Source organism: Haliotis rufescens, unplaced genomic scaffold (genome assembly GCF_023055435.1).
Source record: "Haliotis rufescens isolate VD_foot unplaced genomic scaffold, xgHalRufe1.0.p SCAF_9, whole genome shotgun sequence".
NCBI lineage: Eukaryota > Metazoa > Mollusca > Gastropoda > Lepetellida > Haliotidae > Haliotis > Haliotis rufescens.
The window spans coordinates 2,851,898-2,871,539 of record NW_025964383.1 but is presented as its reverse complement, the minus strand read 5'-3'; the positions used below and the strand labels follow the sequence as shown (position 1 = coordinate 2,871,539).

General features: G+C 42.1%; 1 protein-coding gene across 3 annotated transcripts in view; it reads right to left on the bottom strand.

Moving 5' to 3' along the window:
- LOC124123036 (acetylcholinesterase-like) overlaps positions 1-19,642 on the bottom strand; it is a 123,000-nt gene that overhangs the window by 48,376 nt on the left and 54,982 nt on the right. The window contains exons 2-3 of one of the 3 annotated variants that reach the window (XM_046486279.2): positions 5,365-5,455; positions 1,894-3,477 (exon numbers count right to left, since the gene is read on the bottom strand). In XM_046486279.2, the coding sequence (XP_046342235.1) occupies positions 1,894-3,437 (1,544 nt within the window). In that variant the 5' untranslated portion in view covers positions 3,438-3,477; positions 5,365-5,455. Of the gene's footprint in view, positions 1-1,893; positions 3,478-3,844; positions 3,869-5,364; positions 5,456-19,642 lie in introns of those variants that run through there. The other 2 variants (XM_046486278.2, XM_046486280.2) reach the window with 2 other exon arrangements.

The following is a 19,642-nucleotide window of genomic DNA, read 5'->3' as shown; positions in this document are numbered from 1 at the left end:
GTATTGGTGAGCTAGAGCCAATTTAACTTTAACTCATGACTATCGTTAAATCACATAATCATTTTGACATAAAAAATCCCCCCTGTAGTAGCAGTATAGGTATATGAATCCTGCTCCAGTGGAAGTGGTCCAGAACCCCCATTACCTATACTACTAATGTTGTCCGATCTGGATGGATTTTTATAGGGCGAGAAATGGGGTAACGCATGTCCATTTCAATTTGCACGGAACTCACGTGCATCGGGTTACCATGGCCGTGGTCGTGATGCGTTTGGGCGATTGGTTTTATTGTCATCTGCTTTGACTTTTTATCATCAAATTTCATTTTTCCGGACAAGGTAATGTTAAATATTAGAAACTTTGACAAAAATTACCCAGATATTTAAATGACTTTTTATGCAATGTTACTTGGGGTGATGTTTCTTTTGCGGTTCAGTATAGCTTGACTATGAACAAAACTATTTTTTTCAAATGATTAATAACTTATGAAAACGCACAGAGTTCCCCTTTCATCTTCTGGGTGTTGAGAGGAAATATATAAACAACATATTTCAAAGCAACTCACAGGTTTTTCAACAGAGTAAAGTAATAATAACATACAAAATACTTTGGATTAGTCCACAATTAATGTAAGGGGTGCATTTTATATAATGTAGACAAAGTGCACTAAAAAACAGCTTTCTTTTTGGCGATCGGCACTGTAGGCGAATAGAGTTGAAACCGCTTATTTTGTTTAACCGTAAGCGATGATTACGCAAAGCCATGGCTTGCTGAAAATCAATGTGTACGCACCGTGCGTATGCTGCAAATAGGAATGGCGCAAAACGAAGTTGTCAGACATTTCAATGTTCATCTTAACACAATATCAATGTCTGGGACAGTATACTGTTCACAGATGAGTTCAGGTGCCATCTGGACAGCTCTAATGCAAGGGTCAAAAGGCGTCCACGAGAAAAAAAATTAGCGACGCTTGCTGCGTTTCTCAACGTCGTCAGTTTGGGGGATGGAAGTGTAATGGTCATAGGAGAACGTAAATTGTTAATGCCAATTTTAATGGCGAACGTTACCGGGACGACATCGTTCGAAATCGAATCGTGTCGCTCTGTCTCCTGTTACCAGGTATGGGTTTTGTCAATTAATTTGCCTTGATAAAACATTGATCAGAGGAATGACCAATCATTATGTTGTTACTTTCAATAGGTGTATGAAGCACAGTATATATAGTATATATAGTATTGTGCATAATACACATTAAATGCATCGAATGACTGTCGGTGTCTCTTATTTTAAGTGAGATCTTCCATTATTGTCATCACATACACGTAATTTCGGATTTATAAACTTCTTTTTTTTATAAATAATACGTAAAACATGGAATGCTATCTTAGTAAATGCAGACAAAGGCAATAGTTAAACCAAAATCAAAACACAAAAAGATGATACTAAGGGTTCCACATTATTCATGCAAATCATATTTCACAATTATAGATGCAGGCATGGCTGAACAGTACACCAAATGAATATTTAAACCTATGACGGTGGTCAAGTGTATCATTGATGAGAAGTTCGTGACCAGTTATCAGATATTACATTGTTTGGGTCATAATAACACAAGCCTTCAGCTTCTAAGGCCATGAGCTTTCAGAGATCTCGTACGTTGACCACAGATATACACACGACGTACGGCCGACGGGAAACGATAAAACATATAATATAAGTTAATCGCCTATTAGTTTTTACTAAAACAATGTACTGATGAAGCTGCCATTTCTTGTAAGTGCATGTTTCTCTTTCTAAGTGCATATTTCTAGATTAGAAATTGTAGATATGCAGTTTAATGACCATTTAACGATAAGTCAGATAACGGAAACGTAAAATAAAAGAACCACTTACCCTGTTTTTGCAAAGTTAGTCCAGTAACGCATCATCTTTTTGCTGAGCTCTTTTTCGTGTGCTGTATATCTTTTCGTACGATTCAGTGGCTCCCCAAACACAAAATTAATTTCATCTGCATGTAGCACACCCATCCAGTCTCCCCAAGGATGGTTGCTCATCCGATGGGTGAACCTGTAGTAGTAAACATTTTGACCAGCACTTGTATACGCCTGTGCAAGTTCGTTAACCGAACACACGAAATGGAAATCGCCAACAGCCTGTTCTATGTTGTGTCTGATCATAGTCTGGTTATTCGGGTTTAGCCAGTTAGTGTACTGAAATAGTATGGCGTCCATCCCAAAGTCGTTGAGTCGATGCGGGTGTCGGGGGTAAGTCTTAAACATTTGATCCATTATCATCGTATACTGTAAATTACTGATATTTACTTCTGTGGATATGTTAAAATGGTCTTTGTCAAAATACACCAAGAAGAATGATCCTTCATTCGAATTGCTGCCCAACAAGAGTGGAATCTTTTTGAACCTTCTCAGTCTGATCGACTCTTCTGGACTTTCAACCAGAAAGCTGCCATCTATCACCGGGATAAAGGGGAACTGAACTACCCCACCGCCTATCACGGTGAATTCGTGCAGTTGAAACTCCTTCGCCGGTTTATTTCTTAAACATTGGATAACTTCAAACTTAGTGGCTTCAGCATCACAACCCAAGAGTTCTGCTAACCTCCGAGCTCTTCTTTCTGCTTCTTGCATTGGTATTGTAGCCCATTTTGTCTGTGGTGCCCCACTCTGTAGTATAGCCCTGTCGAACAGTCCGCGGCTTATTGGAGAAAGGAGATGTAGACCTACGCTCACCGCTCCAGCGCTTTCGCCACATATTGTCACATTTCGTGAATTGCCTCCAAAAGACTCAATATTTCGTTTAACCCATTCCAAGGCCATTCTCTGATCAAACATTCCCATATTACCAGGTGCCTGTGGATGACCCATTGCAAGGTACCCAAGGGCACCAACACGATATTGCATAGATACAACAATAACATCATTTTCTACTGCTAAATATTTTGCTTCATATATTTCTAAAGTTGAGGATCCACTGTAGAAACCTCCACCGTATATCCAGACAAACACAGCTTTGTTATTTGAATTGGAACGGCCACTTTTGGGGACCCAAATATTGAGGTATAGACAGTCCTCGGATGTTTCTGTATTTGGGTTCCAAACCATAGCTCCACTAAAATTACCCCATACCGTATCGTGTCCTTGCATACAAGTATTTGGTTTCTTGGTAGCATCCAAAACGTCATCCCATCGATCTGTTTGAACTGGAAGTTTAAAACGAAGATCACCTACTGGCGGTTGAGCATAAGGTATACCATAGTAAACATCTACTGACTTTCTGTTTTGTCTGCCACCGAACTCGTGTGTAATTCCACGGACAGCTCCATTTTGTGTGACGACTGTTGGATTGTTGACTGCATCCACCGCCCTCTGCGCACACAGCAGGAGAAACCCGAGAAAGTAGACGACACAATCTCCCTCCATTACATTACGTTGTGTCAGGTCAAGACTACCGCACTGTTTCCTGAAAAGATAGATAACTGTAAGCTTCCTCAGTTTTACACACAATGATGTCAATATGTTTCTGATACACGCTATGGATATTAAGTTAGTAAGTGCTATCATATTAACCCCCACAAAGATAAAACTTTTAGGATCAGACCCAAAAATATCCTTTCTACGACATATGCTGATGATAAATTTTCATAGCGTAGGCATGACTTCTACGAATGTATATGCATCTTTATTTCGGTACTTTAACTTGTACATAAATATAGTGTAAGATAGACACATATGTAAATTCTGGATTTAGATGCACAGGTGCATCCCAAATTTCACAGAAAGCAAATTAGCAACACTTTGAAAACAACTAGATGAACGAGATGGCGCACATCATACACGCTTCAACGTCTTCACGTCCTCTTCAGTATCAGTGAGGCACCATTCAAGGATGTTTGCAGTGGTCAGTTTTATTAGCCATGGTCAGATCCAGCACGAAAAGAGAATGGTGTATATAGAACTTTGTTTGAGAAACACCTGCCTTATGTGATGAGAAGTTGGACATATCCATACAAAAAAATCTAGATTACATGTAGATTACCTAAAATTCTGTATATTAAAAACATAGATACCATTTAAAGTATTTAGATTCATACCATAAAGGTTAGACGAAAGGGTAAAATAATCAAAACGGTACCATATATATTTCTACAAACATGAATCATAATATTAATGATAACCCACTAAATTTGATACCACATTAAATCAAATCGGAATCCGCTGAGCGTACGTCTTAATGATATAATTGCCTTCTTAAGGAACACATTTCTGGTTTCATATACATGTATATGTATATGAAGGACAAGGGGGAGAACAGTACCAAATTACGAACACAAAGAAATATTCATGTCTGCATGATAGACACTGCAATGTACTACTTGACTGGTCCAAGTATATAATGAATCATACGTATTGTGTTGAAATGACACATGTGTTCATTACTGCTTACAAACTCAAAAATAAGCACACATTCTGTTTTTCTACGGACATTAAGTCTACACAAACACACACGCAAACACACACACATACACACACTCACACACAAAGAAATATTCATGTCTGCGTGATAGACACTGCAATGTACTACTTGACTGGTCCAGGTATATAATGAATCATACGTATTGTTTTAAAATGACTCATGTGTTCATTTATGCTTACAAACTCCAAAATAAGCCATATTCTACGGACAGTAAGTCTACACACACACGCGTGCGCGCGCACGCACGCACGCACGCATGCACAAAGAAATATTCATGTCTGCACGGTGGACACTGCAATGTACTACTTGACTGGTCCGACCCGTGAAGACTCCGGGGATAGAATAGGTCTTCAGCAACCCATGCTTGCCGTAAAAAGGTGACTATGCTTGTCGAAAAAGGCGACTAACGGGATCGGGTGGTCAGGATCGCTGACTTGTTTGATGCATGTCATCGATCCCAATTGCGTGGGTTGATGCTCATGATATTAATCACTGGATTGTCTGGTCCAGACTCGATTATTTACAGACCGCCGTCATATAGCTTGACTATTGCTGAGTGCGCCGTTAAACAACAAACAAACAAACAAACAAACTTGACATGTCCGAGTATATAATGAATCATACGTATTGTTTTAAAATGACACATGTGTTCATTAATGCTTACAAACTCAAAAATAAGCACACATTCTGTTTTTCTACGGACATTAAGTCTACACACACACACACACACACACACACACACACACACACACACACACACACACACACACACACAGATATATATATATATATATATATATATATATATATATATATATATATATATAAATGTAAATATAATTCTATGTATCATAACAACTTGATTTCACTTACCGCAAAGACTGAAAGTACGATCTCACGTTAGTATCGGTGTCAACCACTGAGGTGGTCCGAGACCCCAAGCGCTCACCCACTATGGGGCAGACTGAAACCGACCAATAGCAGCAGGTCAGTTGTAACTTTAAACCTTACAGATAGCATGGAATTGGTGCTACGCAGAAAATATCTCCAGCGCTTAGGGTCTAGATTTTGAGTTGCATGTGCGGAATGCCTCAGACAAGTGACACCTTTACCTTCGATTTATCAGCGTCTTATGTTGAAACATGACGTGTTACACAACAAATTAAGTACAAGCAGTTCAGATTTCTTTAAATTCTAAAAATATTTTGAAATAATTAGTTTCATGGAAACGTGGGCTGAAATGATAAAGACTTAATTATATGCTTACAAATTACAAATGTTTCCATTTGAGCGTTTCAAAAGCAAAGCACATTGGTCGCTAAATTGGTGGAATAGTAACATATTTGCTCACTTATACGGGAATGACTCGATGTACACTCTTCAAGAAAAGAAACGCACAGGTAGTATGTAGTTCATTGAACCTGACCACTAAAAAAATCCGGTATATAAATTGAATATATGTTATTGGAAAATATTGGTGGCCTGATATTCGACAAACGGTGCGTCAAAACGCAGCCACTGTCGATTTGCAATGTCAAAATATTTGCATCTATTTACGTATGCAGGAGAATTGAATACTATATCTTATAAACCAACATTCTGATACTTTTGGTGAAGTTGGCGGTTTCACGAAACACCACTCCACAATTGATGATATATTTATATTACAGTCTATGATTGAAAACCTCACTACTCTACTGCGCTTGCGTAGATTTTAAGAAAAGCATTTGACATGTTAATAGACATATGATGTTTCTGCTTTTTAAGGAGAACGGTATACATGGAAACATTTTCATGGTGCTTCAATATTAATTTTTGTATGCTAATATTAAATCTGCTGTTGACATTTAGGAGGGAAGGAACCTATCTGACAATATATATTGTTCTACCGGTATCAGACAAGGGTGTAAACATATCCCTATCATTTTCTCAACATTTATCAAAGAATTGGTTGATTCTATTAGATAATGGAATTGTCATATTGATGCTATGCTTGTGGTAAGCGGCGACAAGCAAGATCGACTGGTAAGGCTCGCTGACTTGGTTGAAGCATGGCATCGTATCACAGTTGCGTGGATCGATATAAATCACTGAATTGACTCGATTATTTACAGACCGCCTTCGTACAGCTAGAATATTGCTGCGTGCGGCGTTATATAACAAACAAACAAAACAAACCTGATTCTATGTACTGTATAACATTCAAGCACTCCCGTTTGCAGATGATCTAATATTAGTTGCAGACTCACCTGTCAAAATGCTGAATCTATTTGACTTTCTCCATGTTTATTGTTTTAAATGGGACATGGAAATAAATCTCGAAAAGAAATTGTACTTAGAAATGAGGGACACTTTGAAAACTGGACTTTTATTTTTTATAACAGCGTAGTTAAAGTGGCTAGCTCGTACCAGCAATAACTTTTCCCAATAAAATCACTTGTAAGAAAAGATAATACGCCTCTAAAAGATGCATTTAAAGTGTTTGTCATGAAAATTGTTCTAAAACTGGTGTATGGTAGGGAAGTATGGTGACTAAAGAAATGAAATAGATAGAAACTGTACTTAGGTAAATTTTAAGTTTACTCCAAATGATAGACATCGGTTACATGTAAAATATCATACAAATCAGCTTAAATACTGGTTTATATTAACAACAATACCTATTTACAGATACTCATATCAGTGTTATTGCTATTTGTGAATACAAAACGTTTGAAACAGTCTGTGTGATCTTAAAGATCGTGTAATGGCATTGAAGTTGAAAACATTATATTTTTCATATTCCATTTTATGAGGAATAACGAACTACTGACATAATAACATAACGTTATAAGTCTGTACCATGCTTGTCATTATTTGTAACTGAAAACACCGATGAGACTTATGTACCACAAAGAAAACAACGGACACGCTCAGGATACTCTGTACACCTGAGAACTGACACACTGTGGCATCCGATAAGTTGGTTAATAAGTTGATTAAACTTATGACCCCCTATATGTAGAGCACAACAGTCGCTTTATGACATCCGATAAGTGGGTAAATAAGTAGATTAAACATATGACCCCCTATATGTGCATCACAACAGTTACTGTCGCTATATGACATCTATAAGTGGGTTAATAAGTTGATTAAATATATGACCCCCTATACGTGGATCACAACAGTCGCAATATGGCATCCGATAAGTGGGTAAATAAGTAGATTAAACATATGACACCCTATATGTGGACCACAACAGTCGCAATATGACATCCGATAAGTGGGTTAATAAGTTGATTAAACTTATGACCCCTATATGTATAGCACAACAGGGGGCGGTCGGGTAGCCTAGTGGTTAAAGCGTTCGCTCGTCACGCTGAAGACCAGGGTTCGATTCCCGACATGGGTATAATGTGTGAAGCCCATTTCTGGTGTTCCCCGCCGTGATATTGCTGGAATATTGCTAAAAGCGGCGTAAAACCATACTCACTCACTATAGCACTAAGTAGATTAAATATATGACCCCCTATATGTATAGCACAACAGTCGCATTATGACATCCGATAAGTGGGTAAATAAGTAGAATAAACTTATGACCCCCTATATGTGCAACACAACAGTTACTGTCGCTATATGACATCTATAAGTGGGTTAATAAGTAGATTAAATATATGACCCCCTATATGTATAGCACAACAGTCGCATTATGACATCCGATAAGTGGGTAAATAAGTAGAATAAACATATGACCCCCTATATGTGCAACACAACAGTTACTGTCGCTATATGACATCTATAAGTGGGTTACAATATGGCATCCGATAATAGCCACGTGCTGGGATCGTGTCCCGCTAGTGACTGGGTTGTTATTCAACCTTGGGACCATCAATGTTTACATGTCTTTACAGTGTTGTCACTACCCCTAGTGTACAGTACAGAAACCCTGTGCACTTTAAAGAACCCACTCGTCCGATGGTAGATGACCAGATGGTGGAAACACGAATACGTAGATACCCCCGAAACACAAGTGCCAATAGGTAAAATGTGCCTCTGTTCACCCAACAGGGAATTGGTACCCGATATGTGTGGTGGATGTAAAAACCTTCCAGTGCCCCTAGGCAGTAAAAATAATATGATCCCTATATGTAAACAACAACTTGCAAACATGTCACCGCCTTTATGTAATAGACAACTGACACACATATGACCCCCAAAATGTAGAAAACAAGTGACAGGCAAATGATCCCTATAAGCAGGTCACAACTGGCGATCATATGACCCCCATGTGTAGAAAAATAAAAGCGACAAATTCCTTTCCATTATCACAAGACATTCCTGCCAAAACCACAGTCGAGTGTACGATTCCGACATGAAATGCACGTGTTTATGAATCATTATCAAATAGTGATGATACCAGGTGTTCGCGAAAAGGTAAGCGTATCCTGCCCCACCGGTGGCACCTGCCACAAACACATGCAAAGGCAAGTTATTTTTTCACCTGAAAAATAAATCACGGAACCATATGGTACAAGTCAAAATAGGGAATTGCATCGGACACTATTTTGGTCACATGTCCACATGTGTACCATAAAACCTTTTGTAAGCTTTACCGAGGCCATGAATGTTGTAACCTAGATCGAACAACTTCTGAGCAAGAGATGAATCACGCTCTTTGAAATCCTGGTAGTAAGAGCATGCTCGACTGTACCTCCGAAATTGTGAAATGTAGACAGCAAGGGCTGGAGCTGGAGGGAAATTGCTCGACATAAGGCACAGTTGACTACTTGAAAGTTGAAGTCACCCCTCTTGTCATACAGTCTTGTGGAGATTGTTTTGTCACTCTGAATGTGATCTAAATGCATAGAATGTGATCTAAATATGAAACAGATGAAGGGACTCACTGGTCTCTTTATTTCTAGTTCAGGTACCTTGTTTTGACTTTGCCAATCCGATCAGAAAATTGATTCATACGTATCAAGAAACAGATCAGCAAGAAGGGGAGCACAATTGGTACCCTTGGGGGTGCCTACTTCTTGCCTAAATGTTCACATGACAAAAGACATGACAACTGACACCCACATGACCCCTATCTGTAGAAGACAACTGACACAAATATGACACCAATATATACAGAAGACACGCCCTAATCCTATAGTCAGAAGGCAACGGACACGTTTGTATGTATGTATGTATGTATGTATGTATGTATGTATGTATGTATGTATGTATGTATGTATGTATGTATGTATGTATGTATGTATCTATGTATGCATGTGGTGTGGTGTGGTGTGGTGTGGTGTGGTGTGGTGTGGTGTGGTGTGTGTGTGTGTGTGTGTGTGTGTGTGTGTGTGTAAAATCCTATATCCCATATCGATCAAAGTTTGTTAGATACAATATTGCACTTGTATTGACGGATATCTATATGTGTTTGCTGATGAGTCCATTTCTCATACTGAATAATAGACTATTGCGGTCAATGGGGGAATAGTGACGTTTATTTGCGCTTATACCAAAAGTAAATTACACAAGAAGAAGCCACAGGAACCGTGTTGGCGCTGCAATTAACAATGAACAAAATTGAGAAATGTTTGAGCAGAGTTAAACGACTGCGCTACAAAACTGTTTGTGTACATATATACGTGGCCTCATCGTGTTCTCTCTATTCCCCAATCAAAATACGGGCTGATATGAGTGTAGTTTGATCCCTAGTCAATTAGCAGTAATAGTTTCTGGGTTAATTAAATCAACAACACTGTTGCTGAAACTGATTGTCTTTGACACATCGTTATCTCAGAACAAGGCTGACAGTCAGACGTGTATGTTGTTGACGTCAAGTTAAAATTGTATTCCAGTGTCAGACAATGTAGTCACTTGAATTTATATCTCGGCCTATACTGAAGTTCTCATAAAGGCAATAGCTGGTAGGAGGTTCGTGAAATAGGAATGAATGAAATAAGTAAGTAATAAAGTATTTGATATAAAAACCTTCGCACTGACGTTCATTCAATTTTTTTTCCCCTAGAGATATCCAACAAACTGTCCACCTTGTATCACGACACAAGACTGGTGAGTGACACAAACTGTCCACCTAGACACGTGCACAAGATTGGTGAGTGACACAAACTGTCCACCTAGACACGTGCACAAGCCTGGGGAGTGACACAAACTGTCCACCTAGACACGTGCACAAGCCTGGGGAGTGACACAAACTGTCCACCTAGACACGTGCACAAGACGGGTGAGAGCCCAAACTGTCCACCTTGTATCAAAACACATGCACAAGACGGGTGAGTGATCCTAATTATCCACCTTGCATCAAGACAAAAGACTGGTGAGTGACCCAAACTGTCCAACTTGTATGAAGACACAAGACTGGTGAGTGACCCAAACTGTCAACCTTGTATCAAGACACAAGAGTGGTGAGTGACCCAAACTGTCTACCTTGTATCAAGACACAAGACGGGTGAGTGACCCAAACTGTCAACCTTGTATCAGGACACAAGACGGGTGAGCGACACAAACTGTCCACCTTGTATCAAGACACAAGACGGGTGAGTAACACAAATTGTCCACCTCGTATCAAGACACAAGACGGGTGAGTGACACAAACTGTCGACCTTGTATCAAGACACAAGACTGGTGAGTGACACAAACTGTCAACCTTGTATCAAGACACAAGACTGGTGAGTGACACACACTGTCCACATTGTATCAAGACACAAGACTGGTGAGTGAGACATATTGTCCACCTTGTATCCAGACACAAGACTGGTGAGTGACACAAACTGTCCACCTTGTATCAAGATACAAGACGGGTGAGCGACACAAACTGTCCACCTAGTATCAAGACACGTGCACAAGACGGGTGAGCGACTCAAACTGTCTACCTTGTATCAAGACACAAGACGGGTGAGTGACCCAAACTGTCAACCTTGTATCAGGACACAAGACGGGTGAGCGACACAAACTGTCCACCTTGTATCAAGACACAAGACGGGTGAGTGACACAAACTGTCTACCTTGTATCAAGACACAAGACTGGTGAGTGACACAAACTGTCAACCTTGTATCAAGACACAAGACTAGTGAGTGACACACACTGTCCACCTTGTATCAAGACACAAGACTGGTGACTGACACAAATTGTCCACCTTGTATCAAGACACAAGACTGGTGAGTGACACAAACTGTCCACCTTGTATCAAGACACAAGACGGATGAGTGACACAAACTGTCCACCTTGTATCAAGACACAAGACGGGTGAGCGACACAAACTGTCCACCTTGTATCAAGACACAAGACTCGTTAGTGACACAAACTATCCGACTTGTATCAAGACACAAGCTTTGGGAGTGACACAAACTGTGCACCTTGTATCAAGACATGTGCACAAGACTGGTGAGGGACACAAACTATCCATCTTGTATCAAGACACAGCCTGGGGAGTGACACAAACTGTGCACCTTGTATCAAGACACGTGCACTAGACGGGTGAGCGACTCAAACTGTCCACCTTGTATCAAGACACAAGACTCGTTAGTGACACAAACTATCCACCTTGTATCAAGACAAAAGCTTTGGGAGTGACACAAACTGTGCACCTTGTATCAAGACACGTGCACAAGACGGGTGAGCGACTCAAACTGTCCACCTTGTATCAAGACACAAGACTCGTTAGTGACACAAACTATCCACCTTGTATCAAGACACAAGCCTTGGGAGTGACACAAACTGTGCACCTTGTATCAAGACATGTGCACAAGACTGGTGAGGGACACAAACTATCCATCTTGTATCAAGACACAGCCTGGGGAGTGACACAAACTGTCCACCTTGTATCAAGACACGTGCACAAGACTGGTGAGCGACACAAACTGTCCACCTTGTATCAAGACACAAAACTGGTGAGTGACACACACTATCCACCTTGTATCAAGACACAAGACTGGTGAGTGACAAAAACTGTCAACCTTGTATCAAGACACAAGACTGGTGAGTGACACAAACTGTCCACCTTGTATCAAGACACAAGACTGGTGAGTGACACAAACTGTGCACCTTGTATCAAGACACGTGCACAAGACTGGTGAGGGACACAAACTGTCCACCTTGTATCAAGACACAAGACTCGTTAGTGACACAAACTATCCACCTTGTATCAAGACACAAGCCTGGGGAGTGACACAAACTGTGCACCTTGTATCAAGACATGTGCACAAGACTGGTGAGGGACACAAACTGTCCACCTTGTATCAAGACACAAAACTGGTGAGTGACACAAAATATCCACCTTGTATCAAGACACAAGTCGGGTGAGTGACACAAACTATCCACCTTGTATCAAGACACAAGACTGGTGAGTGACAAAAACTGTCAACCTTGTATCAAGACACAAGACTGGTGAGTGACAAAAACGGTCAACCTTGTATCAAGACACAAGACTGGTGAGTGACACAAACTGTCCACCTTGTATCCAGACACAAGACTGGTGAGTGACACAAACTGTCAACCTTGTATCAAGACACAAGTCGGGTGAGTGACACAAACTATCCACCTTGTATCAAGACACAAGACTGGTGAGTGACACAAACTATCCACCTTGTATCAAGACACAAGCCTGGGGAGTGACACAAACTGTGCACCTTGTATCAAGACACAAGACTGGTGAGTGAGACATATTGTCCACCTCGTATCCAGACACAAGACTGGTGAGTGACACAAACTGTCCACCTTGTATCAAGACACAAGTCGGGTGAGTGACACAAACTATCCACCTTGTATCAAGACACGTGCACAAGACGGGTGAGCGACTCAAACTGTCCATCTTGTATCAAGACACAAGACTCGTTAGTGACACAAACTATCCACCTTGTATCAAGACACAAGCCTTGGGAGTGACACAAACTGTGCACCTTGTATCAAGACATGTGCACAAGACTGGTGAGGGACACAAACTATCCATCTTGTATCAAGACACAAGCCTGGGGAGTGACACAATCTGTGCACCTTGTATCAAGACACGTGCACAAGACTGAAGAGGGACACAAACTGTCCACCTTGTATCAAGACACAAGACTCTTTACTGACACAAACTATCCACCTTGTATCAAGACACAAGCCTGGGGAGTGACACAAACTGTCCACCTAGACACGTGCACAAGCCTGGGGAGTGACACAAACTGTCCACCTAGACACGTGCACAAGCCTGGGGAGTGACACAAACTGTCCACCTAGACACGTGCACAAGACGGGTGAGAGCCCAAACTGTCCACCTTGTATCAAAACACATGCACAAGACGGGTGAGTGATCCTTACTATCCACCTTGCATCAAGACAAAAGACTGGTGAGTGACCCAAACTGTCCAACTTGTATGAAGACACAAGACTGGTGAGTGACCCAAACTGTCAACCTTGTATCAAGACACAAGAGTGGTGAGTGACCCAAACTGTCTAACTTGTATCAAGACACAAGACGGGTGAGTGACACAAACTGTCAACCTTGTATCAAGACACAATACTCGTTAGTGACACAAACTATCCACCTTGTATCAAGACACAAGCCTTGGGAGTGACACAAACTGTGCACCTTGTATCAAGACATGTGCACAAGACTGGTGAGGGACACAAACTATCCATCTTGTATCAAGACACAAGCCTGGGGAGTGACACAAACTGTGCACCTTGTATCAAGACACGTGCACAAGACTGGTGAGGGACACAAACTGTCCACCTTGTATCAAGACACAAGACTCGTTAGTGCCACAAACTATCCACCTTGTATCAAGACACAAGCCTTGGGAGTGACACAAACTGTGCACCTTGTATCAAGACATGTGCACAAGACTGTTGAGCGACACAAACTGTCCACCTTATATCAAGACACAAGACGGGTGAGCGACACAAACTGTCCACCTTGTATCAAGACACAAGACGTGTGAGTGACACGAACTGTCCACCTAGTATCAAGGCACGTGCACAAGACTGGTGAGGGACACAAACTACCCACCTTGTATCAAGACAGAAGACTGGTGAGTGACACAAACTGTCCACCTTGTATCAAGACATGTGCACAAGACTGGTGAGTGACACAAACTATCCGCCTTGTATCAAGACACAAAACGGGTGAGCGACACAAACTGTCCACCTTGTATCAAGACACAAGACTGGCGAGTGACACAAACTGTCCACCTTGTATCAAGAAACGTGCACAAGACTGGTGAGCGACACAAACTGTCATCCTTGTATAAAGACACAAGAATGGTGAGTGACACAAGCTATTCACCTTGTATCAAAATACAAGACGGATGAGCGACACAAATTGTCCACCCCGTATCAAGACACAAGACGTGTGAGTGACACAAACTGTCTACCTAGTATCAAGACATGTGGACAAGACTGGTGAGCGACACAAACTATCCACCTTGTATCAAGACACGTGCCCAAGACTGGTGAGCGACACAAACTGTCCACCTTGTATCAAGACACAAGAATGGTGAGTGACACAAACTATCCAACTTGTATCAAGACACAAGACGTGTGAGTGACACAAACTGTCCACCTTGTATCAAGACACAAGACGTGTGAGTGACACAAACTGTCCACCTTGTATCAAGACACGTGCACAAGACTAATGAGCGACACAAACTCACCACCTTGTATCAAGACACAAGAATGGTGAGTGACACAAACTATCCAACTTGTATCAAGACACAAGACTGGCGAGTGACACAAACTGTCCACCTTGTATCAAGACACGTGCACAAGACTGGTGAGCGACACAAACTGTCCACCTTGTATCAAGACAGAAGAATGGTGAGTGACACAAGCTATTCACCTTGTATCAAGACACTAGACGTGTGAGTGACACAAACTGTCCACCTTGTATCAAGACACAAGACGTGTGATTGACACAAACTGTCCACCTTGTATCAAGACACGTGCACAAGACTGGTGAGCGACACAAACTGTCCACCTTGTATCAATACACGTGCACAAGACTGGTGAGGGACACAAACTATCCACCTAGTATCAAGACACAAGACTGGTGAGCGACACAAACTGTCCACCTTGTATCAAGACACAAGAATGGTGAGCGACTAAAAGCTATTCACCTTGTATCAAGACACAAGACAGGGGAGTGACACAAACTAGTCACCTTGTATCAAGACACAAAACGGGTGACACAAACTATCCAGCTTGTATCAAGACACAAGATGGGTGAGCGACACAAACTGTCCACCTTGTATCAAGACACAAGACGTGTGAGTGACACAAACTGTCCACCTAGTATCAAGACACGTGCACAAGACTGGTGAGGGACACAAACTGTCCGCCTTGTATCAAGACACGTGCACAAGACTGGTGAGCGACACAAACTGTCCACCTTGTATCAAGACACAAGAATGGTGAGTGACACAAACTATCCAACTTGTATCAAGACACAAGACTGGCGAGTGACACAAACTGTCTACCTTGTATCAAGACACGTGCACAAGACTGGTGAGCGACACAAACTGTCCAACTTGTATCAAGACACAAAACGGGTGAGTGACCCAAACTGTCCACCTTGTATCAAGACACAAGGATGTTGAGTGACACAAACTATCCAACTTGTATCAAGACACAAGACGTGTGAGTGACACAAACTGTCCACCTTGTATCAAGACACAAGACGTGTGAGTGACACAAACTGTCAACCTTGTATCAAGACACGTGCACAAGACTGGTGAGCGACACAAACTGTCCACCTTGTATCAAGACACGTGCACAAGACTGGTGAGCGACACAAACTGTCCACCTTGTATCAATACACGTGCACAAGACTGGTGAGGGACACAAACTATCCGACTAGTATCAAGACACAAGACTGGTGAGCGACACAAACTGTCCACCTTGTATCAAGACACAAGAATGGTGTGCGACTAAAAGCTATTCAACTTGTATCAAGACACAAGACAGGGGCGTGACACAAACTAGTCACCTTGTATCAAGACACAAAACGGGTGACACAAACTATCCACCTTGTATCAAGACACAAGACTGGTGAGCGACACAAACTGTCCACCTTGTATCAAGACACAAGAATGGTGTGCGACTAAAAGCTATTCACCTTGTATCAAGACACAAGACAGGGGCGTGACACAAACTAGTCACCTTGTATCAAGACACAAAACGGGTGACACAAACTATCCACCTTGTATCAAGACACAAGACGGGTGAGCGACACAAACTGTCCACCTAGTATCAAGACACGTGCACAAGACTGGTGAGAGACACAAACTGTCCACCTTGCATCAAGACACGTGCACAAGACGGGTGGGCGACACAAACTGTCCACCTTGTATCAAGACACAAGAATGGTGAGTGACACAAACTATCCAACTTGTATCAAGACACAAGACTGGCGAGTGACACAAACTGTCTACCTTGTATCAAGACACGTGCACAAGACTGGTGAGCGACACAAACTGTCCACCTTGTATCAAGACACAAAACGGGTGAGTGACCCAAACTATCCACCTTGTATCAAGACACAAAACGGGTGAGTGACCCAAACTATCCACCTTGTATGAAGATACAAGACGGGTGAGCGACACAAACTGTCCACCTTGTATCAAGACACAAGTTGTGTGAGGGACACAAACTGTCCACCTAGTATCAAGACATGTGCACAAGACAGGTGAGGGACACAAACTGTCCACCTTGTATGAAGACATATGGACAAGACTGGTGAGCGACAGAAACTATCCACCTTGTATCAAGACACGTGCACAAGACTGGTGAGCGACACAAACTGTCCACCTTGTATCAAGACACAAGAATGATGAGTGACACAAGCTATTCACCTTGTATCAAGACACAAGACTGGGGAGTGACACAAACTGTACACCTTGTATCAAGACACAAGATGGGTGAGCGACACAAACTGTCCACCTTGTATCAAGACACAAGACATGTGAGTGACACAAACTGTCCACCTAGTATCAAGACACGTGCACAAGACTGGTGAGGGACACAAACTGTCCACCTTGTATCAAGACACGTGCACAAGACGGGTGAGTGACACAAACTGTCAACCTTGTATCAAGACACAAGACTGGTGAGTGACCCAAACTGTCTACCTTGTATCAAGACACAAGACGGGTGAGTGACCCAAACTGTCAACCTTGTATCAGGACACAAGACGGATGAGTGACAAAAACTATCCACCTTGCATCAAGACACAAGACGTGTGAGTGAAACAAACTGTCCACATTGCATCAAGACACGAGCACAAGACGGGTATGTGAAACAAACTGTCCACATGGTATAAAGACACGTGCACAAGACTGGTGAGTGACACAAACTGTCTACCTTGTATCAAGACACGTGCACAAGACTGGGGAGTGACACAAACTATCCGACTTGTATCCAGACGCAAGACGGGTGAGTGACACTGAATGTCCACCTTGTATCAAGTGACACAAACTGTCCACCTTGTATCGAGACACAAGACTGGTGAGGGACACAAACTGTCCACCTTGTATCAAGACACAAGACGGATGAGTGACACAAACTGTCCACCTTGTATCAAGACACAAGACGGATGAGTGACAGAAACTATCCACCTTGTATCAAGACACAAGACGGATGAGTGACACAAACTGTCCACCTAGTATCAAGACACGTGCACAAGACTGGTGAGGGACACAAACTATCCACCTTGTATCAAGACACAAGACGGATGAGTGACACAAACTGTCCACCTTGTATCAAGACACAAGACGGATGAGTGACAGAAACTGTCCACCTTGTATCAAGACACAAGACGGATGAGTGACACAAACTGTCCACCTTGTATCAAGACACAAGACGGATGAGTGACAGAAACTGTCCACCTTGTATCAAGACACAAGACGGATGAGTGACACAAACTGTCCACCTTGTATCAAGACACAAGACGGATGAGTGACAGAAACTGTCCACCTTGTATCAAGACACAAGACTGGTGAGTGACAGAAACAACTGTCCACCTTGTATCAAGACACGTGCACAAGACTGGTTAGTGACACCAACTAACCGCCTCGTATCAAGACACAAGACTGGTGAGTGACAGAAACTGTCCACCTTGTATCAAGACACGTGCACAAGACTGGTGAGTGACACAAACTGTGCACCTTGTATCAAGACACAAGACGGGTGAGTGACACAAACTGTCCACCTTGTATCAAGACACAAGACGGATGAGTGACAGAAACTGTCCACCTTGTATCAAGACACAAGACGGATGAGTGACACAAACTGTCCACCTTGTATCAAGACACAAGACGGATGAGTGACAGAAACTGTCCACCTTGTATCAAGACACAAGACGGATGAGTGACACAAACTGTCCACCTTGTATCAAGACACAAGACGGATGAGTGACAGAAACTGTCCACCTTGTATCAAGACACAAGACGGATGAGTGACACAAACTGTCCACCTTGTATCAAGACACAAGACGGATGAGTGACAGAAACTGTCCACCTTGTATCAAGACACAAGACTGGTGAGTGACAGAAACAACTGTCCACCTTGTATCAAGACACGTGCACAAGACTGGTTAGTGACACCAACTAACCGCCTCGTATCAAGACACAAGACTGGTGAGTGACAGAAACTGTCCACCTTGTATCAAGACACGTGCACAAGACTGGTGAGTGACACAAACTGTGCACCTTGTATCAAGACACAAGACGGGTGAGTGACACAAACTGTCCACTTTGTGTCAAGACACAAGACGAGTGAGCGACACAAACTGTCCACCTTGTATCAAGACACAAGACGGGTGAGTCACACAAATTACCCACATAGTATCAATACAAGTGCACAGGCTTGTGAGTGACACAAACTGTCCACCTTGTATCAAGACACGTGCATAAGACTGGTTAGTGACACCAACTAACCGCCTCGTATCAAGACACAAGACTGGTGAGGGACACAAACTGTCCACCTTGTATCAAGACACGTGCACAAGACTGGTGAGTGACACAAACTGTGCACCTTGTATCAAGACACAAGACGGGTGAGTCACACAAACTGTCCACTTTGTGTCAAGACACAAGACGAGTGAGCGACACAAACTGTCCACCTTGTATCAAGACACAAGACGGGTGAGTCACACAAATTACCCACATAGTATCAATA